At 37.2% G+C, this 24,961-nt stretch overlaps 1 protein-coding gene across 2 annotated transcripts in view; it reads right to left on the bottom strand.

Moving 5' to 3' along the window:
- Window positions 1–485: 485 nt before the first annotated feature.
- ngly1 (N-glycanase 1) overlaps window positions 486–24,961 on the bottom strand; it is a 29,295-nt gene continuing 4,819 nt past the window's right edge. For both annotated transcript variants that reach the window (XM_007895506.2, XM_007895507.2), the window contains exons 2-12: window positions 19,780–19,894; window positions 18,827–19,051; window positions 15,986–16,148; window positions 14,692–14,911; window positions 11,815–11,936; window positions 10,644–10,789; window positions 9,291–9,401; window positions 8,777–8,947; window positions 6,762–6,947; window positions 4,129–4,306; window positions 486–2,259 (exon numbers count right to left, since the gene is read on the bottom strand). In XM_007895506.2, coding sequence (XP_007893697.1) covers window positions 2,078–2,259; window positions 4,129–4,306; window positions 6,762–6,947; window positions 8,777–8,947; window positions 9,291–9,401; window positions 10,644–10,789; window positions 11,815–11,936; window positions 14,692–14,911; window positions 15,986–16,148; window positions 18,827–19,051; window positions 19,780–19,894 — 1,819 coding nt within the window. In that variant the 3' untranslated portion in view covers window positions 486–2,077. The remainder of the gene's footprint in view (window positions 2,260–4,128; window positions 4,307–6,761; window positions 6,948–8,776; window positions 8,948–9,290; window positions 9,402–10,643; window positions 10,790–11,814; window positions 11,937–14,691; window positions 14,912–15,985; window positions 16,149–18,826; window positions 19,052–19,779; window positions 19,895–24,961) is intronic.

Genomic DNA, 24,961 nt, shown 5'->3' on the forward strand with positions numbered 1-24,961 from the left:
AATCCACGACTGTTTGTGGGTCACTGCTGTGCCAATTGTCTGCCGCATTTCACCCACAAATATACAGTCAATTCACTTTACAACATATTCTGTGAAGCGCTTTGAGACGTCTAGAAAACGTGAAAAGCGCTATATCAAATGCAAGGATTATTATTATATGGGAAAACAACATTGATTCAGTACATTGCTGGATTTGTATGCACCATATGGACAGACACAGTGGTAGAACCAGATTGCAGAAACTGATACAAGGGCATTCTTCTTGCACATTGAAGGAGCAAAATATGAAAAGGCAAAAATGCACAAAGGTCCCCCTGTTGTCAATTGCTTTCATCTAGTTAACTAGAAATAAAACAAAAATTCCACAAATTCAACCTAATCAAAAAAAGAATTGTAGGATTAGTGCAAACATGCAAACTTAAAGTATTAAATGTTATAAACACTGGTGTGTGGGGAGGAGATTTACAAATAGTTCATATGATGCATTATATTTACTCTTTAAGCTTTGTTAATTTTACAATGGTAAATATACAAATTCACAACTACAGATAAACATACATAAGCATGGTTCTGATTCATTAAACCATTTCCCATTGTATAGAATTTAATTCAAGCATAAGATGTTCTTCCACAAATTTCACTCACAAAGTGGCATTTGATGGAAGCTAACATGTGTGAATTGAGCCTTTACAAAAAAAGTAAAATAGCTGATTAAATGTTTTACTTGAATTACAAATTCTGAAACAAGCATTACATTCGTTTTACACTCAGTCATGCAGATAAGTCATAATAAAAGAACAAGGGATTTTCTCAGTGTACTGGCCAACAATCTTCCAGATAAATCATAACTTTATGGCAGTTTGTGAGACACTGAAGTGAGCAACTTGGTTGGCTGCCATGTCCACCTGTAAATGGTTAATATACTTACAAAAAAGCTTTGTGAAGAGACTTGACTTTCTAGGCACAATATCAAATACAAGAATTAACATTTAGAGCAGCTTCATTTGTAGCCAAATGATTTTCTTGTAAAGTCTGAGAAATAGTCAGAAATCCAGTCTCACATCTTAATAATTTAGCATTAAACCAAAACATAAAGACATAAGCGTTTATTAGAAGCCAATTACCAAATTAATCGGCAGTATTTTGTAGAATCAGATTCTATACTTTTGCTAGAAAACATAATGACAAGCTTGCACAAAGGTTCCTTCATTATGTGCTAAAACCTAGGAAATGTTTGGTTCAATTCCAATATTGGCTCAGTAAGGTAGATCACAGAGCTTACTTTGTTAGTTTAATATTGTTGTCAATATCACAACCCTCATTACAGAAATGCTGTAACCTGTTACATGGTTAGATTTTAAGCTCTTCTGGGATACTCACAATTACTGTACACAAAAGGCTCCGTTCCAGAGCATGCTAACGCAACCTGTATCTGGGCTTGTCCCAATATTCGTAAGGCTAAATATACTCAAAAATTTTGCAAAACAAGATGGCTACTGAGCACGATTTTTTTTTGCAAACTTTGACCAAGCATAGGAGACTATGTATGTTCTGGAGTTTGACTAAAAGGTCAACACTTTGCAAGTGGTCTTAGATTGATCTTAGATTTGATTCAACCCACATAGCTAAAGCCCAATATCTCCAAACTACAAAAATCTACATTCTAAAAGCAACTTTTTTCAAAATTTAATTCAACAATGATTGTATTGATACCCAAACTAAACAAGTTTAATTTGCACTCTGTCAAAAAAAAGGTAGGTGTTACTAACTTGGAAATTTTCTATCTAAATATTGCTGAATACAGTATTTTATAGCATGTGGGAACAAGTTTTTTTTCCAGAATATAGGTAGAGGAAAAACTCTAATTATGTATTATACCAACATAGGATTATTACTGCCACAATCTTCAAAAGGTTCATAAAAATTTAGGCTGCATCCAAATGTATGGTACTGATGGAAGATTTTAGTGCAAAAATTAGTGTTTATTATTGAACACATTAGCATAATGTAGAAATCACAAAAAATATATGTCCAGTAAATTCTAAACATCTGTTCATGCAGCTGAGAACATTCATACTTAATCTAAATGTCTATAAAGAGTTATAATCATCTCTAGCGGATACTCTTGACAATCATTTAAACTTTGTCTGAAGAGCTGGGTGTGCTGCCAGGCTGTATCTCCTTGTCCACCACTTAACTCAGCTTCTAAAATTAATTCTGTAGATCCATGAAAACTGGGAAACAAATAAGTCTCCTTATCTATTAAAAAAGGAAAAAAAGACATTTAATGATTAAAATAATGAAGTTATCCTATGGATCTCTTCCTCTCCCTCCCATCTCCCCAGAATAATTTGATCAAAGAGGAGATGATTAATACACTAATATTGGCACCCAAGTCAGATATAGCACAGTAACTATCCTATCTGCAACACAAATGTTGAATCACTTTTTTATTTTTACATCAACCTCAGTGAGATTGCAACCTTAGTTTAAACTATACATTGAAAATGAATACATTTCATATATATGTTTTTAAAAAGTCTAACTTAAAATGGCCAAATGGGGGGGGGGGCTACGCTTAATCAATGTGAAGAGACTTTGGCTGAAAAGTGTAACTTTATGAATGTCATGTGAGGACAGGATGGGATTCAGTGGTAGTCTCCCACAGTCAAATGACCGTCATTATAAATTTGCACATGAAGAATGACCACAGATGAAACTAATGCCTATGAAACCATACTCCAACGGAGTCAGCTCTTTCAGAAGAATACGTGAAGGATAAGTGTGGAGAAAACTAACAAACATAAGCTTCTATACCCCAGTACAACTACCACTTACAATTTGGATGCACCAGGAACCATTTAGGAAGTTCCAAGCATTTTCACCCACTATCAACCCACAACAGGGAAGAATCACTGATAGCTACACATATTCTTAATGTGTTTTTGTTATCTACTCACACCCACTATGAATGGATACTATCCATTCTCCTTTCACATAGGACTCTGGCACAGATTAGAGGGGGTTATTCCATCGGTCTGGACTGGACACAAAACCCAGATACAGAGCTGAAAGGACAGTGTTCTTATCCAATGCATGATCCATTCTACACAATACATCTTGTTCAGATCTCTATTATAGTGTTTAAGGCAAATCATTTTTGCAAAGAATCGGTTTCTGCATTAGACAAATGTATGTACAGTGAATTGCAATATTTTATATCCCTTCAACCTACGCAAATTATCACATAAAAACATTATAAGAAACATTTAAGCTACAAATGATGCTTTTTTAAAAAAGTATCAGATTTAAATTATATTTAATGAGCATTCTTTCACTAACAATGAGTTTTATTGGGATCACTATTAGCCATAGTATACAATCTGGAATTAATAGTTCAGCAAATGTGCACCATGGTTAATAGTTTTCTCCATATAAAAATATTAGAATTTTAACTTTTTTTAAAAAACTTGGGCAATAGTTTGTTTTCAGTAAATTTTGTCTCTTTTTCAACCTCCCCCCACCCAGGCAAGCTTATTATTTGAATTTTATTTCTACAGACTGACTTTGCTGGCATTGAGCATGGAGACCTAAATGAGCAGCGATATGAGGCTTTCTGCCCTCTCTGCCTTTCTTCAGATCACACCTTAACTTTTCTTGACCAAGCCTTCAGTCACCTCCCTTCCAAAATGAAGTTTGATGAAACAATTTTTGATGAGTCCAATTCTCTCCTAATCCAAACTGAAAGCAAATGCCAATATTCCATAAGTAGGCTTGCAGTGATTTGGCCTTTTTTCTAATTTTCTTCAAATCAAGGAAAATGCAATGCTATTATTAAACATGGGAGGGAATTACTTTTTTTATAAAAAAACCAAAATGTTCTTCATCTGACATACAAGGTCACCATGAACACGGCTTACTGTGTGCATTTGCATTACACAAGAAGCAACATCCACAGCTAACTCAAACCTGGACATCAGACATTTTTGTTGTCAAAGAACTTAAATTTAAAGAGCTAAAAATTTAATTAAAATCTAAAATAGGCAAGGTAAAACAAGCATTATCTGTCAAAATTAAAGTTATGAAAATCAAGCATTCGGGATGTCTATCCATAATGCAATTACATACCTCCAGTTAGATCTATACTGTTTGTGTTCGAACTCAGGTGCCATCGAACTAATCCAGTCTCAAATGTCTCGCTACTGGCTCTGATAGAAACATTGTCAATCCTTAGACCCACTGAGCCACATTCAAACTTCCAGCTGACTTTGCCAGATGATGATCCTTCGGTTCTAGCGATATATACCTGCAGATATATTGTATTATTTATTATAGAAATGTGTGTATTGTACATTTCACAAAAAATATTTCAATTAAACAATTTACCATAAATTAAGGAATTAATATTCAGCTGCTAAAGATCAGCAGATTTAAGGATAAGAAATCTGTTTGATCTACATTTAAATATTTCTAGAAATTTGGCAAAACACCCACTTAAAAATATTGTATTTTGAAAGAATTTTCAAAATAAATAACTTGCCATACTTATTTTGAAAAGGATTTTTAAAAAAGTGGCAAGACATTTTTTGATTGTGGAAAGCATTACATTATTTAGGCTATAGGATTGTGATACGGTGTTGCACTGCAAGTTTGACATTTTTTCTATTCTGTTCAACGACTCAAACTCAGTAGTATGGAAAATGTATTAAATGGTTGTATTAATGTATTAAAAAGGTTAATAAAGTTGCACTTGTTGGTGGATTTAAAAAAGATTTTCACTTTAAATACAGTATGAGGAACAAAAATGAGGATTTTATAGGCAATTTTTATACTTCAAGAAGAGGTTCTTTAAAAACAAAATTGGCACATTTAAGATGAGGCAGGTAATGCAAATGCAAAACAGTTTGAGAATGATGTCCAAGGGTAGCAATTTTATTCTTCCTGGATCTTAATTTATTTTAGCCCCATGGAAACCTGCCTTTTAAGATCACTCATTGCACCAGAGAACTGTTCCAATGACATCCATTCTGTGTCAAAAATGGCTCCTTAGGGAATCCAGAGATCAGCTGTCCAAGACTGGCTTAGATTTACACATTTTTAAAAAAAACAATACTTGAGGCACTGCACAGACCGGGGAGAAGGGAATATCTTGAAAGAGGCTCTTAAGTAATGCTTTGCAAATTGTATTCATCCATCCGTGAAAGATCTAGACAGATTTCTCAGAGAAGAGTGGATTGTTGACTACAGTAGCCTAGATATTACAGACTGATATTGCTAACAGCGAGTGGTGTTGTAGGGTATAGGATTGATCAGACAAGCTTATGTTACTGGGGGCTTGGCCATCTCCTAGAGGTAACTCAACTACCTTAAGGAGTCAGGAAGTTTCACCAATGATGTCTCTCCCCCCCAGCCTATTTCTTGTTTCTGAGGTGGAGGAAAAAGAGAAGACTGAGTGAGTGGTTGACAACAAGAGAGAAGAGTGCTTAATAAATTGGCTGAGACACGAGACGCAAGTGAAAAGGGAGAAAGGACTCAATGAGCCACTGGGCCTTTCCTTTCCACATATCTGTGATTATATAATAGTAATTATCCAATCCAGCTCAGGAAACTCAATCAGCTGACAAGCAGGTCCTGGTACCCATCTTCAGCTTCCTATGGAGATACTTGGCACTTTGTGGCAAACTCTTTAGTTGCAAGCATTGGTGTTTGGTAACAAAATCTAAACGACACTGGTTAGTTTGCACTGGCAAAAGACGCCTGGAGAAGAGTAGGAAACAAAGGGTAGGCCAAAGCTTATAATGATCCAGTGTTGTAATATTGTACCCTAGTCTGGCAGAATACAGAGAAATCATGTTAACTGCTCATGGACTCAGGCAGTTTAGAAAATTAACACTGCTTCAGGGAAACTGTCCACAACTTCACCAAAGGAGAGGATATCAATATCGATTGGCAAGTCAGTCCATCACTTAATTTCTGCATTTTGTGGAAGTAACAGGCTAAGGACATTTTGTGCAGAACACTCCCAGATGAGAGAACATTAATTTGTTTAGCCTGCAGCTAGTGGCTCCCAGATGATGGAGAATACTTAAACCACCTCATTGTGAAACTAAATCAGTAATGCCTCATTCCATATGTGACCATGCATTTCTTAATAATTTGAGAGATCAAAATTGGAATGTTAAGTTCTTTTCTTTAAAAAAANTAAAATTTGAATAGCCCACATTTTATATTCAGCAGCCAGAGAAACCAGCTACAATCAGAGTTCAACTGTGCAGCGCCTTGGGACGTCCTCCTGACGTGAAAGGCGCTCTATAAATGGAATCTTGTTGTTGTTGTTGTTGTTGTTCTTTGTGTTAGTGTGCATTACATCAACAATGTTTCTGCATGTTAGTTTGATTGTACATGTAGTTGGAAACTAAGAAAACAAAACCTTGATACGGGAATATTCCATATTATTTACTGGTCATCCAGTTTTGGATAAAATACTTCAATCTTTTCAGATTCAGCACTTATTTTTAATGTTACTTTGAAATATCTAATCTCCCTCCCCTATTCCAATTCAGTTTAAATTGATTTCCTGTATAACGTTACCAGAAAATGACTGAAAACATTGTAAAATAGAGCTGAAAAAAGCCACAGCCATCTTTTGTGGAGAGCTTCTAGAATTCCTATTAGACAAAGATCTTGTAATAGCTGTACACAGAAAACAATGAATAAATGCATGAGCAAGTTAAAGAGAAAACCTTGCAGCAACCTCGTACCATTTTCCAGTCATTCTCCAATTTTCTGAACACAGAATCCATTTTCCATACACCTTTTTCCCAGTCTTCAATGACTGTGTTGTCATTAGAAACCCGAATGTAGTGATTTTCTACAGCACTGTATTTGAGATGGAATAGTTTTGCTTCACTTTCTTTTGCAGAAGCTACAAAAACAATCTCGGTGTTCTGTACAAAAAAAAAGAAACAGTTGTAAAAAAAAAATTCCCAGCCCACTGTTTACATGCAACAATAACTTGAGCAAGAATGGTCTCCAATTCTGTTGTAACACTGGTCAAAGAAAGGACTGCTTCTTGAATCTTAATGCTATATTACAGGGGGTCTCACCATCAATGCAAAATAATTCATTACCTTTAACACCATTTTGATTTGGTTGCAAACAATGAGCGATTAAGTTTTTTCTTTTATTAACTATGCTACAGAATGATTTAGAAGTGGCTTAGAATATTAATAAAATCAAAGAATAGTCAAAGTGACAGCCATTTTTAAAATCAAATGTGATGCCTGCCATTAATTATCTCCATTTAATTTCCCCTTGGTAATTGCTGTGTCCATAAAGGTTTTGGCAATTGGTGGTGACAACCTGTACATTTGCAAACCCCTCCTCCTCATCCAAAGCAGGAGATGAAATAATACACAATTCAATCCATGAAGCATGCCATTTCTTAAGGACCACGTAAAACTTGTATAGCTACTGTGCTCCCTAAATTAATTTCCTGAAGCGGACAAAACTCTATCTTACCAAGGTAATCAAGTACAATCTTCAAAATATTAATCTAATATTAGGAAGAAATCACAGAAAGACCAGTCCTGATATGATTTCCTAAAAAAACACTTGCTTTTCATATTAATTATTATTGTCACTAAGCAGCTCTCCGATTCCCTCTAGCATTTGCTAACAATGTCTCCATCGGCTCCCTCAATACTCCAGTCCAGATTTCCCCTACACTATGTAAAATAATTAATTCAAATATATGGCAAAATGGCCTTTCGTGTACACTTAGCCAGTTGATAGCACTCATGCTTCTGGATCAGATGTTCGTGAGTTCAAGCCCCATGATACAAGCTAATATTCTTGGCAAAGTATGTACCTAAGACAGATTAAGAATCAGAACATATTTAATTTCCGCAACTTCGAGAACCTTAGGATGAAAATTTAGCTTCTTTGCCATTGCATTGCCAAGCAGGTCACCCACGAGGCAGTTTAGCTCCAAGGAGACTCTGCTTACCTCCCCCAAAAGCAGGACAGTCATGAGTTGGTTACTTATATAGAAATCGTGTCTGTCTAGTTTCTCCCAGTAACAATATTGCTCACAATTTGGACATTTATTTGAGCCCTCCATACCCAACTCTCAGGAACACCCACCCTACTCTCCTCTCAAAATTCCTTCTCTGTCTTCAAAACCCTTTTAAAAACTTATGTCTTCTAAAATGCCTTTGATCACTTTCCTCCTTTAAGTTTCCACACCAATTCTCTGAAGTGCTTTGAGATGCTATCCTACAAGGTGAACAGTAAAACTCATATCCGTCATATCAGTCGGCACCGTAACATTTAATATGACTTACATGAAGTCTGAGTTGCAGGAAAACTGTATAAATTATAGAATCCAATTTAATCAATTATCTACACTGCGCATGTGTAATTCAATACATGTCAATAAATGCGCATGTGGTAGTTAGTCACTGCAGCCAGTAAATGCACGTGCGATGACGAGTCAAGACTACATTTCCTGCAATTCAATGTGTCATTGAATCGCCGCATGCACTTATCAGCAAGCGTTAGAATCTAGTTGATTTGCTGGAAATGAAGTTATTCTGTAAATGTAGCCGGATGGCAATTGTGCATGAATCGATGGGTTTTATCTACTGCACTCAAATAAAAACAAGTGATGAAATTCAAAATTGTGTGAAAATCTTAACATAGCAAAAACTACTGCTGCGATCAGAATGTGATGGGAAGTTATTGCACACAGAATGGTTTTAATATATCATAATACCTCAGCTTGAGCACCAATTTCTCCTCGAGCTACTCTCCACATCACAGAGCCAGATGTCCTCCCACCTAGTTCTCCTGGTTTTGGGGTCTTTGGTGAGATGAACTCTACAAGCTCTGTAATAAATCTTTCACAAAGTTCCTGCCTCCTGTCTAGTGGGAACAACCGCTGCCTCTGTAAAAGAGAAAAAAAAACAGTAAAACTCATAAGTCGTACAAGTTGGGATCATAACAGTTAATTCTGCAAAGTATATACAGAAGACTTATGCAAGTTTTATTGTTTATAAAAAACAAAAAAGTAAATTCATTAAATTGCACATTATGAATAAATCTCAGATCCGACTTCAGATCTCCACAACTACTTTTCCTTTAAAAAAAACCCTGAGATTTAAGAGCAATTTAATTTTGTTTACAAAATAAACACATCACTACACTTTACAGTAAATCCTCTGAAACATCCTGAGACATTCTGAACTGAAAGGCACTGTATCAAATACAAGACTTATACATATGCCTACCTCAACATTTAGTCTATTGATTGTTTTCAATAGCCATCGTTCTTGGACTTCAGTTCTACGACTCTGAAGTTCTTTATGCTTGCAGGAGTATCGCCAGCTAACATCAACCACCTTGAAAGGAGCACAAGAACAATGATAAAATATGATAAACCACAACAGATAATGTCTACCATAGGGATCATAATGTATTGCTTAACAATTAGCACAGTTATCGTATAAATTACTTAAAGAGGAAGTGTAAGCTAAAAACATCTTGTCTGGGAAAAACTAACCGCAATTGTTTTAAACTACAAACTGTCAAAGAAATGAATAGGGCTGCTACAAGGCATAGGCCTTATGTTAACAGAACCGTTCAGGATATGAACAGGCAATTGAAACAGCAGGTCTCAGTGTGCAAGGAAATAACTTTCTATATTGACAGCATCCCCCATTGAGGCTTGAACTGCACCAAAGCAGTTTTTACTCATTTGTTTTAAATTATACACAAAACAAGTCCACACTTTAATTTATCTTTAAAAGTAAATGTTATACCTTTAAAAATGCATTTTATAAGAGAAGATTTTTCCCTTTAATTCTATGAAGTACTACACAGCCAGTGGTTTGTATTGGTGGAGTGAACCTGCTAAAATAAGTGATCAAAAATTTTAAAATAATCAGATGAACTCTGGTGTGGAACCAATTCAGAAGATGGATCAAATTCTCTCTAATGCACCAGTGTGGACTTTCGCTGATCTCACTTTTGCCAAATCCAAATGGTCAGCACTCTGTAGTGGCAAAATGTGGAAACCACCAACTGAAGTACTGGCATCCCACACACTGCCAAATACAGAGGTCACTGAAACCCAATTATCTGAAAGCTCCATATCATACTTTGTGGATTAGTTGCTGTCTCAATGAAATTTAAAACGTGGTTTGTATTTGCAAACACCACACAACAAATTTCCAGGCTGACACTTCCTCACAGGCAGAAAAAGTCAACCTAGGATAGACCATCAAACTCCCATCAAGAGATACAAGATTAGCCCCAAACTAGGAACATTTCAGCAATGGTCCATGACACAACAGTCTATAAAACAAAATATTTTAATCAATATTCTATGGAGGATTAAGTGAAAATAGGTTAATTTTTCAACAAACAAAATTATTTGGGTAGGATGTTAACCGGCTCAATTTTCAAAGCTTGGGTGATTTACTATTATTTTACAGGCTAAGGTTTACTCTCACCCATCCCCAAAATCAGTGAGCATTCTTATATTTGTCCTTTCCGGCTATTTATGAATTGCTGATGCTCAGTGACCCAGTCAATTTATTTCTTTATGCAATTAGAATTTTTAGAACCAGTTCAAATCTCACCTCATCTTTTGAAAAAGCAAACACATAAGACAGCTTCTTTCCCCATCCAATTTCGTACAGAAGTGGTTTGTCACAAACATTTTCACAAGGATCACAATGTAGCCACCTTTTCTGGGAATTTAAGTAAACCTCTGTCCACACGTGGTCTGAAGATACAACCATAACATTTTGGTCACATTATCGATATTAAATTAGAATATACAGGGAAATTTTCCCTAATACTTTTCCTTAAGTCATCCAGAAAATAATCTGTCCATATTGTATCACAGTTAGGACTCCTAATACTTACCAATTCTTCAACATTATTAAACACTTCAGAGCGAAAGAACGAGAAGACTAAAAATCAAAGCATTGATTACACCTAATAATACAACTTGTACTCCACTTAGACTAATGTAACTAAGATTAAAATAAGATCCTTATGTATTTTGCTTGAGGGATTAAAGCCACAGGAAGCAAAAACATTAAAACAGTGTGTAGATCATGGAGTATATAGCTAAAGGGATAGAGCACAAGTTATACAATATACTGAAGCTTTATGTTAACATTAATTCGGTCCTATTAAGAATGAAAGCATCTTTTCCATAGAATGGAGATAAGAAATTCTGTATGGATATCCATAGAGACAGTATAAAATTATGGTTCCACAAATGTGGTGTTTAGAGACAGATTATGAAAGAAAATCAGCCTGTAACCAAATCTCACTTAAGTAGGACCCAGGATTTGAAAACAATCACTCAGCACTGCTTGATTGTCGCTGTTTTTATTGAGAACACTTATTTTGTTCAAATTTAATTTCAATAGTTGTAGAAATAAATCATCATCAACATACCCTTAAATATACTTTAGTTCTTTTACAACAGATTTCCCCTACACTATAAAGAATACAAGGCCCTTATTTTAAATGTACTAAATACAGTATATAAATGCCAGGATTTTAAAAAGCTAAACAAAATACTGTTTGGCAGCATGCAAAGTGGAATTCTGAGGTTATTAAATCAGCACCCGTCTCTCACAAACAAAAAAGCTTTGCAGTGATATCCTTCCATCAGTGACTACCCATACCCATCATCATACAATTTAATATGTTCCAAATCAATGCAAAAATTCAGAAAAACAAAGTATAACAATGCACTTAAGTGACATTTCAAAGAATTCAGTATATTTGTACCTGTTACATCCCAAATATATCTTGCTTCAAATCCCATAGCCCTGCAGCACAGTGTAAAACATATGGCCCACTCTCCACAACGTCCACGCCTGGTTTCCAACAGCTTCTCAGGATGATTGTACCTGCAGATTTCAGAGTGTAAACGTTTTAGATGTAACACAATACTATCAAATTAAAAATAAAGCAAATGTTTTGTAAGTAAACAGCAGCTAAATTAATCATTTTACAAACAATGAGACAAACAGCAGACAATTCATCTGAACATTTGGGGGGAATATGGATAAAGGAAGAAAATGTCACAACAATCAAAAAATGTCATTCATCTTGGAATAGTTGCAGGATGTAGATCTTTAGGTATTTTGCTTGAGGGATTGAAGCCACAGGAAGCCATACTGAAACTGTGGAGCGCTGGTCTGGCTCCATCTAGAGTCAATATACAATTCTAGTCAATGTATTATAGTAATGATATCATGGCACTCTAGAGGATACACTGAAGGGCACCTATTTTGACAGTTGTAATTAACATCAGAGTTATATGGAGAAGCACAGAAGCTGGAAATACTCCTATTGGAGAATAATGGCTCAGAGGAGATCTTGTTGAAATAATAAAGATACCAGACAGTATAAACTAAAAAATTCTAACATGCTTCAAACAAATCCTACATATGGACACATGCCCTCGGTTACCAATTCTAGATATTAATGAATTACCCAATTAAGATGCATCATTTTAAACTTTTTTGGGGTTGGCCATGTGTCTGACAGAGGGAGAAAACCATCACTATCTTAAGACTATTCATTATATGAGGAGTTCCATATATGTATCCCACCTACACATGGAATTTTTCCTGCATCTAGAGAGGCATGCACACTCTTCCCCCTGGAGGGATGCATTCGGTTTACCCAGTTCCAGAGCGTATCAGGCATTGGCTGGCAAGAATGGCGATTGGTCGGAGCTAAGAGTGAGATGGAGTTGTTAAATAAACTAGTAGTTTTAGGTTTTGTCAGTTAAATCAGGGCTAAAGATGAGATTGGTTTGGGAAGTAACTAATTTTGGAAGAGGGCAAGATGCCAGTTTATTCCAAACAAATCACTTTTGATTTTGTTTTCCCCAAATAGCTCAGATAATTATCCTGTGTAAACAAACCATATTTAAATTTGTTTTGGTCAGTGTCCGACACATGTGGAAACCCATCACCATACTTAAAAGTATCGAAACCAGACAGAATTCCATGTACCTACAGATCTACAGATAGAAATACGAGTTTGAAATGGAATGTGCACTCTCTCCCCAGAGGGTCATACCCTGCTTTCCTAATTCTGGCATAAGGCACAGGATGGAAAGTCTCAACATTAGGGGAACCCAGATTGTGCGTTTTCAATTTTTAGCTCAACAGATTTACATTACAAAAATCAAGAGAAAACACTTACATTGTTCAATACAAAACATTTTAGTTTAATTTTTTTTAAATCTAGCAAACTAAATGACAAGCATAAACATAACTCTGCCCTTCTAGGTTCCATCAACAAACCAGAACATTGCTGTGGTTCAAATTCCCCTTCTAATCAGAGAATCAACCAACTTAACACAAAGACCACAGTGGCAGAAAAAGATTTGCTTTGCTCAGTGATCCTATTCCGATATACATGATTACAATATCTGGAGAGGAAAGAGGTCAACAAAATAACTACTTCAGTCATTCTGAATTTTAGGAACATGGGAATGTATAAGTCTGGAAAAGCCTTGTGGCCTGCCTGGTTCATCTTATTTTCTGTGGGACCTCGGTTTAACATCTCATCCAAAGTACAGCAGCTCCATCAATGCAACACATCCACATCTTCAGCACTGCATTGAAGTGTCATCTTAAACTATGTGATGCCAAGTCCCGACATGGTGCTTGACCTCAACCTTCTCATTCAGAGACAAGAGTGCTACCACTGAGCCAGGTTGACACAAGATCATCACAATGACTGGACTGAAAGAAATTGCTTCAACTATTGCTCTTGTTGCCTTTTTTAAAAAAAAATTACTTTAGAAAAAATATCTAAATATTTCATCATTTCAGCATTACATCATTTGATTCAGAAAAAAATAATTTCTGCATCATATTCTAAGTACAACAACAAAAACATTAGATGGGACACAACTATACTGTGCAACAATTATTATTCTCAGACCAGCATGAAATTACTGATGAAACAGAGCAGGTAAATTACTCATGGAGGGAAAAAATCAGTATGCAATCCTGCAAAAAAGAGAAGGGTTACCTTAAGGACAATCATGGCAATGCTTTCCTACAAGACATTTTATACAGTTTAATAATTGGGAATGTTACAGCAGGAAATGGGGATGAGTGGGGCTCCATGGCAGGGTCATACCAACATTTAAAAACAAACAAAAGCCTGATTCTAACCGGGCCTCTTAAAAAAATCTTAAAACTGAAATGAAGGCCAAATATGCCTGTCGCAATAAATCGTTTGATTAGAAATTATGGTACTGTAGTTTAAATATCAATGATATTTTAATGAGTACTTAAGTGATCACTATTCACGATAGCTTTAGAAAAAAATGCAGTTGCATAATGGTCAGCTCAAATGTGTTACACTACTGTAGATGAAGAGGAGAATTGCAAAATTCATTTTATTTTTCTGAACAAGCCTGATAATGATCCCTCAAAAAAAAATTGGTCACTTCAATCCACGACTGTTTGTGTGACACTGCTGTGCGCAGCTCGCTGCTGCGTTTCACCCGCAAATTCACTTTACAATATATTCTGGGCAGTGCTATGAAGTGTCTAGAAGATGTGAAAAGAAGTTTTATCAAATGGAAGCATTATTATTATCTTCATCATGCTAATATCAGTGGTGATTGCCTACCTTGGAAATCGGTTGCTGACGTGGCATTTTTTACAAAAATGATTCTCCACTCTTTGGGCATCCCATTTTAAGTCTTCACTGGTTGGTGGAAGTGAACCATTTGACTGCGTTGATTCTCCACACACATTACAGGGAAGTCCATTTACCCATTGGAAAAAATCTTGCTTAAACCACTGCAGCAGCTCCAGCAGCAAAAAATCATGTATAGTCACTGTTTCAGCTGTAACATTAAAATATGTTCAATAAATCTTCAAAAAGTACATTAATACAGTTGTAATTTCTCTCATTATTTGGATGCAATAGAAACTCAATGCATGAAAGACAACTCACCCTTCTGGGTATGAGCATCTGGAGAAAAAGCCCTTTTAAATCTTAATTTATGTGTAGAGCCCTTCCTTACTTAGCTGTACATCTAGCTTCATTCTGGCATATATCGTCAGTTCTTGCCAATCAAACGAGTTAGTAACCAAGTCTCAAGTGTATATACTGGCAGAAAATACACACGCTTGAATTGATGTCCTGGAAGTTCCATCAAAACAAGTCAATAGGAGGCAGATGATATATAGTGAGAATCCAATTTTTTTCTTTAATCATCACAACTGTTAATGAATGCACATCTAAAGAAGCTACCATCTTATCATCTTCCAACACAGTAATATAGCCTGTGTGTGCGTACGTGTGCGTGTGGGGTGGTGGGGGGAATGATGTATATCCTGAGTATCTGCTCCAAGTTTACAAGAGACAGAGCAAGGTAAATTGCAAGTGCTGCTCAATCAGCTTTAGTGTCCTTAACCTCCTCTCCAAATAACTTCTTGTTTGAAGAGGAAAGCTAATCCTCAGCCAAGGTGAACATACAAAGTATATCCGGTGAAGCGCTTTGGGACATCCACCTGACATGAAAGGCTATAAAGCAAATGCAAGGAGTGTTATTGCAATAATCCTTGCAATTGATATTGTGCATTTCTTGGAACGAGCCATTGGGTGGGACGCTCTCAATTGTTGTGAATTTGTATTTTGTAGGCAAATGTAACAGCCAATTCGCACACAGCAATGTCCCACAAACAGTAAAGTAAATGACCATTGTTTACTAGAGGATCTTAGACCCTTCGTTCACTGAGACCAATCTAACTATTCTGACTTATCTATTATACATTTCCAACATTTGTTCTTATTCTAGATTTACAGTATATACTTTTTTTCATCTGTAATACATCCAGTCAGCCCCTGGAAGATGTATTGTATGGCAGACACAGGGGACTTATGAAACACCTTTAAAATTAAAAAGTTTGCTTACCAGAATCCAGTTTTGTGGTGTGGTCCAACTTTTCTTCAGCTCGTTTCCTCATTTCATTGGTGGGAATACATGCCAAGGCTTTCTGCTGAAGAGCAGGGTTCTCGTACATCAAAACTCGCTGAAAATTGGAGCTCAGAGTTCTCAGGAAACTTAGTTCAGAATGCTTTAAAATAAAAAGTTCAATAAAATTCAATAGTGTCACAGAATAAAGCTGTAAAGTTGAAGCTCAAAATGCTACTAAACTGTTTTATGCATTTCAGTTCAAACAAGTGTTAATCCGAACAAATCCTTACCTGTTGGGAATTGCATGCATGGGTCAATACTAGGTGCAAGCAAAATAGGTAAAGCCTACTTACACACCTCAATCATTCCCACTCATGAACTGAAATGCATAAAACTTTAGTAGCATTTTGAGCTTCAAGCTTACCATTTTATTCTGTGATTTATTGAATTTTATTGACTGGATAGTTTAGTGCAAGGTTACATTGCTTTAAAGGTTTCTGGAAGGAAAGTAGTTATTAAACAATAATAGCTATTTGAAAATGGACAGTTTTGTCATTAAACCTGCAAGCAAACAAGCAAGCAGTTAAACAATCTCATTACATTTGACATTTCTTAGCACTGTCCCATGCAGCTTCCAACAAACTATTAATATGCTGCAGCTTAAAAAACTGTAATTGTAGAATTACAATTCTGAATAGAGGCATAGGGAATGGTATTCCAAAATGTTCACATTCCTTTGCCCTAAGATTTTGTTTGTTTCATAAATCAGAACTGTACCAGCTGTGCCAAAATATATGGCTCTTGGGCTGAGCACAATTGCTAACAAACTAATTAGATATAACTGGAAGGTATCCAAATATTGCTTCAACATTTTGTTGAATGAGGCGAGCTAACATAAAACAGGCTATGTTCTTTTTACCACCCCCTCAAAAAAACACTTGCGATAAAATATAACAGCCCCGTGTGTCCTATATTATAGTTAATCTGTCACACATTGATGAAAAGAATGCGGCTGTTCCGTGCATTTGTCGAGCTAATGTTTTTTTAAAATCTTTAATCCGGAATTTGGATTATACCACCAATTCTTAGATGCTCAAGAGTACAATGGCAAGACACAAACCTTCACCTCACCAACAACACAGAACTTTTTTCTCCAGAGCTGTGTCACCATGGGATACAAGAACCCAGGCTACATCATTTCAGCTGCTATCTGCATACAGATGTTTATGGAGAGCCTGCTCTCTTGACTCTATACAGAGATAAATTTGTATCAATGCCAATACTTAAGTATTCCTCACACTTATCTACAAGTTATTTCATTCCCCAGCACCTTATCTCTCCAACCTGCTCACGCCCCACAAATCTACTGCCCCATTGCGCAGCCAGCTCAGGCTTCCTGCGTCCAAGTCCCTCCACGTGCTCCACCCTCGCCCCGAATCTCTGGAATTCCCTGCCTCAATCCTTCCACCTTATCCTCGCTTTTCCCAACTTCAGATCACACCTGAAGAACTTCCACCTCGCCCGCGCCTACAGTCACTTCTGTTCCTCTTTGGCCCAATGTCAGATTTGCAGATCAGTGTGATATTCTTCTAGTTATGGAAAATAATCCCCACTCAAGTTTTTTTATTAGAAATCAATGCACATCAGCCGGCTTTCTGTGGGCATGCACAGTGAATGCAAAAGCACTGACTGTCAACCACGCTCGATAGAAGGTAGATTGGAATTTTATGTCCCAAACTACCACCTTATAGCAGATTCTACTTTAGTACCCGACCTTGAATTAAGCCTATCCAGAGAGCCTTATTTTTGGTTCCTAATCAAAAGAATGTTAAAAAGATCTAAATCTCATTTCAACCAGCTGCTCTACTAGAGGAGCTGCAGGCTGTAAGAATATAAATGAGGTTATTCCTGACCAAGCAGAAGGTATAATAGCATGTACGCAAAACACGAATTGCGTAAACATCATTTATTCCCCGAAATACCTCCCCTCCTCCTTTTAGTTAAACGTATAAGGTTGAGGGAGGCAGGGAAAGGTAGAGGGGAGAAAGAAGATATCAAGAAAGCAGAGTAGTTTAAAAATTTCAAAACTGAATACAATTAATATTAGAAATCTCTACCATATATTCAAATTTAATTTAAAGTCATCCACATTTGATACTGTATTGATTCATTCATAAAAAAATGCAGATTGACACAACATAAAAAAGTAGCTTCAAGATTAAGACTCCACGATTAAGTAAGACCATCCCAACTAGAGCATATATAAAAAAGCAAAGAAATTTGGAATCTACATGCAATCACTCTGTGCAATTGGGATGTTCAAAATCCATCTGCAGAACAAAGCCATAACCTACATAATACTAACAAGACACAGTGCAGGAGATTAAACGCACAATGTTGGATCTCATGAAAGTGAAACCACTTTAATGATTTAAAATGTACAGAGGACAAAAGGAATTCCCCAAAGATTAACTGTAGAACAGGCTCCACCATCGTTAATCATCTCACGTGAATGTCATCGTGCATCATAGGCATGAAGTGTATTCATCACTAACATCCACACCACCAGCTGCTGCTGCTGTCACATCAAATGCAGAACAAAAACTCTCACACAGAACTGAAAAGATAGATTATAATAAAAGGATACTGTGGGACAATTTCAAGGATGCAAGTCTGTATGGTTCACATGACTTATGAACCACTGGGTATTTGTGCTCAGATTTGGAATGCCCACCTAACCTTTAATTTTAAAATGTTCCATTATTCACATATGAAATCAGCCAATCTCTGCTGGTAAGCATGCTGTCTGTAGCAGGAAATGTTATAACAAACCCTTACCTCAGCTATTGGAGGCTGCCCAGATGGCTCACTTAAAAATGGCATAGCACGGAATGAGACATCAGACTCTCTTGGTTGAGCCTGGGCAGAAGCTGAAGAAGGCCGTGGTGCTGGGGGAGATTTATTACCAGTCATCCTCCGACTTCTTTCTGTAGCAATCTGGTCTCGAATTCTTTGCAGATTTTCTACGGAAGCATTTTTGGGAAACACAAGATGGGTTTCATCCTGCAAGGTCAAAAAGAGCATCAACAATCAACATTGCAATGTATTATTTGAAGGTCGATGTGTAATTGCAGTTTCTTTTCAAAATCGGATGAATTTGTATTCTAGCAGTTAGCACTTTTCCAGGATCAGGGGATTCCAAATTGTCTCTTAAGCTGTCCAAGGAGCCTTCTGCTGTTAAACTTAATGGAGTTTCTCTGCTTAAACCCCATGTCAGGACTTGGAATTATACAATGTAGCCTCAGCTGACACCCCTAATGCATTCCTGGGGGGTGTTTCATTGTCAGAGGTGCAGTCTTTCTGTTGAGAAGTTAAACGAAGGTCCCGTCTGCCTGGTTAGGTAGACGTTAAAGATCCCATGGAACTATTCAAAGAGACTTTCTTCCAGTATTCTTGCCAATGAATAAAACTGGTCACTGACTCCATGATTGTTTGTGGGACATTGCTGTGCCCAATTGGCTGCCGTGTTTCACCCACAAAACTCACAATCAATCCACTTTACTGTTAACCTGTGAAGTGCTTTGAGATGTTCCTCTGCCACCTCACACCATATGAAAGGCACCATATTAAATGTAATGTCAGCCCCAGAAAGCTGTAGAGGGACAGTCGGATACAAAAAGGGCATTTGGATTAAAAGATCTGCCAACATCTAATAAACTAGTGGAACAGGCTCAATGACCTCCTCATGTTCCTGTATTTCTATCACTTCAATTTAAAAAGTCATACTATACCTCTTGAAATCCCATTTCGAAGAGACATTCGACCGCTCCCTTGACTGGTAGCAGTCTGGTGGAAAAGGCTGGGTTCGCTATCTTAATCGATCGGTATTTGTCTTCATTTGGGTTTCTGTCATACACAAAATACATTGTTTGATACCTTCAGTAGTTTATCAAATGCAGATATCTTCCTAACTAGATTTTTGATGAGATCCCACCGTAGGAGAGCAGAACAAAGCTTTGAAATTTACTCATGGCTGCAAATAAATCAACCAGACACAACCGTAACAAGGATATTCATATGAATTGAACACTTGTTGAGAGCACAAGAGATGGAACATTTGAGAAGTCAACAAGCTAAACATAAATTTTTCGTAGAGTCTAACTTTCAATTTACACGACAGTGACATTTTTATTTTTACCCTTCTCACGATTAAACTCTAAATTCAGTCTAGGTTGACACTCGAATGCAGTGCTGGGACTGGATTGTATTGACAGCGGCGCCATCCTTCAGAAGAGATGTTAAAGGAGATTTTGTCTGCCTGCTCAGGTGGACATTAAAGATCCCATGGCACTATTTGAAAAGCGAAAAGTGTTTCCCCCTATGACATGGCCAACAATCCTCCAACTAAATTAGTCACTCACTTCATAGGCATTTTTGGGACATTACTGTGTATAAATTTACTCCTGCATTCTCCTATAAAATATACGATCACCAAACTTCACAGTAAATCCTCTGAGGGGCTTTGAGACATCCTCCCAACAACAAAGGTCTTACATCAAATGCAAGCATTATTAAATTACAAAATACTACCACCTCCAGCAAGTCAAGAACGTACAAAGTCACACCATGTCTAGTGCAAATGGTACTCAAATGATGCACCCCGCTACTAAAAAGCATGTATAAGTCTTCTTTTCAGTCAGAGCAACTTACACAATTCAACTGGAACATTTACCCACACTGGGACAAAATTCTGATTAAAGTATTTTAGGTATAAAATCTCCAGAGTTTAATGCTGTAAATTAGCAGGAATTCACACAAGCTCAAAAGCTATCATTACGGGAACAAGAAAACATTAGGCAACGCATTACAATATGTAGAATTCAAACACCACATGGTGAACTGTTAAGATTGCTGAACATTGCTCATCTAGATTTAGTTCCAAGACTAGGAAACAGCTGCACTATACAAACAGCAAGTCACAACACAGTGTGCAGTTCCATTCTCTGAATACCCTTCATTAAAAATATTCTGATCCATGTCAGACACTATTTTTAATATACAGCAGAACCACAGGCAAAATGCTTATTTAAATTTATTCGGATTGCCTTTTCCCTCCCAATCACAACAGTGCATCAAGAGCACATGAAGAGGTGGAACTGCTGTCTCAGTAAGGTTTCTACAACGGGTGATGAATTATACAAAATGAACTAAAAAGAGGGTGCTTCATTAGAGTAACTGTTTCTATCCAGTCTGAAGGCCATAAATTTTATTTTTCATAAATTTAGGTTTCATAAATTACACAAGGGATTTGAAGAATAGGTTTTGAGGCAGTCATTTTATCAGAGTGTAAGCATGCTCAAATATGTTAGATTTTTTCAACAGACCTCATCAAAATATAAATTGCAGTAAACCTGAATTTCAAAGAACGCTTTGTAGTTGAGCATTATCAATCAGTTCACAATTTTTAAATATTAGCTTTAAATCTACAAGCCTCTATCCTTAAATAATATTTGCCAAAGTGGATGCTCTAGATATAAATTCACATGTTTATAGATCCACATAGTTACAACCTTAGATATGCATGCATTAATAGTCACATTACCACGGTATAAAAAAAATTCTTGTTACGGCATCTTGAAAAAGGTTAGATTTACACTTGGGACATCCTCCCAACAAGAAAGACACTTTATAAATGTAAATCTGTGTTGTATATTTTAATAAAAGCTGGAGTTCCAGAAATATGGTGCGCACTCTGCAGCCTTCTTCTATTTTTTGTTGCAGGGTACATTGTATATTTCAGTCTCATAACAAACATTAGAAATATATTTCTCACTCACACATCAACACTCCTATTAATGCTATTAACAACTCCCACCAAAAAAATTAAGTTTGGTGAAAGACTATTTAAATAGCCTTTTGAATTACATAACGATATATTGTTTAAGCAAGAAAGCAGTTAAGGAAAACTAGTCTGCAGGAAAGTGGCACTGAATGGAACAGAGCACTGTACTCCTACCTTGAAATAAACAAATTCTCGCACAGTCAGAGGCCACTTGTCGAATCAAGACAAAAATTGTTAGTTCATCCAAAAGGACAATACGTTCTAATTCCTAATCCCTGCTCTTTCCCTTTATATTCTTCCTCTTCAAATCTTTAGCCAATTGCTTTTAAATTATGTTCTGACTCAGCTTCTTCAACAACCACTTGCAGCAAAGAATTCTATATTGATAACCTATTGACGCACAAAAATGTTTCTTCTAACCTCCCCCCTTAACTTCAAATGACAAATTATTTAGATCAATACAATTAATTCATTCTTAACAGGAAATATCAACAATATTCAAAGTATTTATTAAGACTAATTGTTTTAAACCAATCGTTTTCTGCTTTCCGACTACTATTTTTTCTAAAAATTCAATATTTATAGCCAAAGTAAAGCACTAAAACAGGGGGAGTTTGAACATCTGAAGGCATAGGAACACAATTCAACAAGCACAATATCCCAACTTTAATGTTACAGTGCATGTATCAAATAATAAATATAATAAGTAATCCTAGCATTTGATATAGCACCTGATCACATCTCGAAACGCTTCTTGCTGTCTTGTTTGACCTTCAACTGTCCTTTCTATCCTACATCCACGCCATGACCCGCTCTGCCTTCCCCCACATCGCCCGGCTCCACCACTGCCTCTCCCTTCAGGCTGCTCAAACCCTCGACTACACAAACTCCCTACCTGTGAGCCTTTCGAACACTTCCCTCCGCAAGATGCAGATCATCCAGAACTCTGTAGCTCGTGTCCTCTCCCGCACCAGGCTCTGTGACCCTATCACTATCACTACCACCCTCGCCCGATTCCACTGGCTCCCCTGAGGATAGAGTTCAAAATCATCGTCCTTACCTTGAAGGCCCTCCATGGCCTTGCTCCTTCCTACCTCTGTGACCTGCTCACCCCATATCAACCTGTCCACTCCCTCCGCTGAGCATGCTCCGGCCTGCTTCATGTCCCCCACCATCGGCGCTCAGGCCTTCAGCTTCTCTGCCCCCACTCTTTGTAACTCCATCCAACAGTCCCTTCATCTTGCTCCTTCTATTGCCCTCTTCAAAGCACGTCTCAAGACCCTCCTTTTCGACCGTGTATTCATTTGCTCACCCTCCTATCCCCACCCTCGCTGCCCTCCGCCACTCCTGATCCCAGCCCCCTGCTCGGGTCCACATGCCTGACTGCTCAGCGCCTTGGGACATCCTCCTGACCTGAAAGGCGCTATATAAATGTCATTTGTTGTCATTTGAGACATCTCAAAACGCTTTACAGAATATATTTTAAGTGGAGTGACTGTATATATTGTAGGCGAAACGCGGCAGCCAATTGCGCACAGCAGTGCCCCACAAACAGTTGTGGATTGAGTGACCAAATTATTATTTAATTTTTTTTTGAAGGGATTATTACCCCCGGAAAAGCAATCCGCCAATCGACTAACAACAAACGTATATAGTCTTCTAACTACAATCATAATGGGACAACAAACATTAAAACAAGGTCCCATGGCACTTTTTGAAAAAGAAATTTCTTCTGATGTCCTGGCCAACAGTCTCCCAGAGAAATTTGTACATTCAGTGGTTGTTTGTGGGACACTGTTGTGCACAAACTGGCTGCCTCATCCGCCCGCAGTCAAAAAAAACTTTACAGTCAATCTCAAGAAGTGTTTGAGACACCCTGACATTGTGACAAATCTCTATATTGATTATTCCAATGCCTTCCTCACCGGTGTCCCCAGCTTTGCCATTCATAAAATCACTCGGCCACTGTTAAGTACTCCAAGACACTGCCCCTCATGAAGAGTGCTATATAAATGCAAGTTGCTGTGTAACAATTGCAAGGATTATTAATGTTACCAGTTAATACTGAAGAGGGAAAGAAAAGGAAATAAAAGAGATTCACATTAGAGACGTGTGTCTGTGTGAGCAACTGGCCAGGTATCGCTGAAACAAATGGGTCCATTCCCCACCAAATCATCTTCTCTATGCCCGGGTTAATGAAGAATTTGGTTAGTTTCCTTAAGCAGGGTTTCTGTGGAAGATTTTTTTCCCCCCTCCAACTTTTCATTTAAAATAGCCAAACATCTGTACTGCCTGTCAGTTCATTGAGCAATAATAAAGGACACTTGTCACTCCTGCATTCATTTAGTAATAATCTTTGCATTTGATATAGCATCTTATCATGTCTTCAAGAGGAAGTTGTGCAGCATCTCCTCCATTAATAACCCTGATCTTAGCAGAGTCGCACAGCACTAGAAACAAGTCCTCGATAACCAAATAATGTTTTCATAACTGCAAGGGGTTGGTCCGCATTACTGCAGATAGAGCACATTCCGCTATATCATATATTTGGTACATAGAGCGGTAGATAATAAAAATAATCCTTGCATTTGATATAGCGCTTTTCACGTCTTCTCGACATCTCAAAGCGCTTCACAGAATAGACTGTAAAGTGAATTGACTGTATATTTGTGGGTGAAACGCAGCAGCCAATTGCACACAGCAATGTCCCACAAACAGTCATGGATTGAGCGACCAATTTATTTTTTGAGAGAGATTATTACCAGGCATGTGGAGTAAGGAAACTTGCCCAAGGTTTCGCCCTGCCGGGAATCGAACCCAGGTCTCTCACTTGCAAAGCGAGTGCTCTAACCACTGAGCTACAGGACATCAACTATGGAGTAGAATATCCAGCATGTATGCAAATACATTTAAATTCTGCATATTGCTTGCATCTTGTGACACACCTCTTTTGCAAACAGTCATAAAACAGTCAATGGTAATGATTTAATACATTGTCTGGACCTATTTTGTTATTAATAAGTTGCAGAAGCGGCAATGAATTGTAGGCTGAAATACCATGAGCACATCCATTAAAGTATCAAACTATTCTTTTGATAAAAAGTAATTTTACCAAGCGAACTTCAGATAAG

Source organism: Callorhinchus milii, unplaced genomic scaffold (assembly GCF_018977255.1).
Source record: "Callorhinchus milii isolate IMCB2004 unplaced genomic scaffold, IMCB_Cmil_1.0 Scaffold2, whole genome shotgun sequence".
NCBI classification, from domain to species: domain Eukaryota; kingdom Metazoa; phylum Chordata; class Chondrichthyes; order Chimaeriformes; family Callorhinchidae; genus Callorhinchus; species Callorhinchus milii.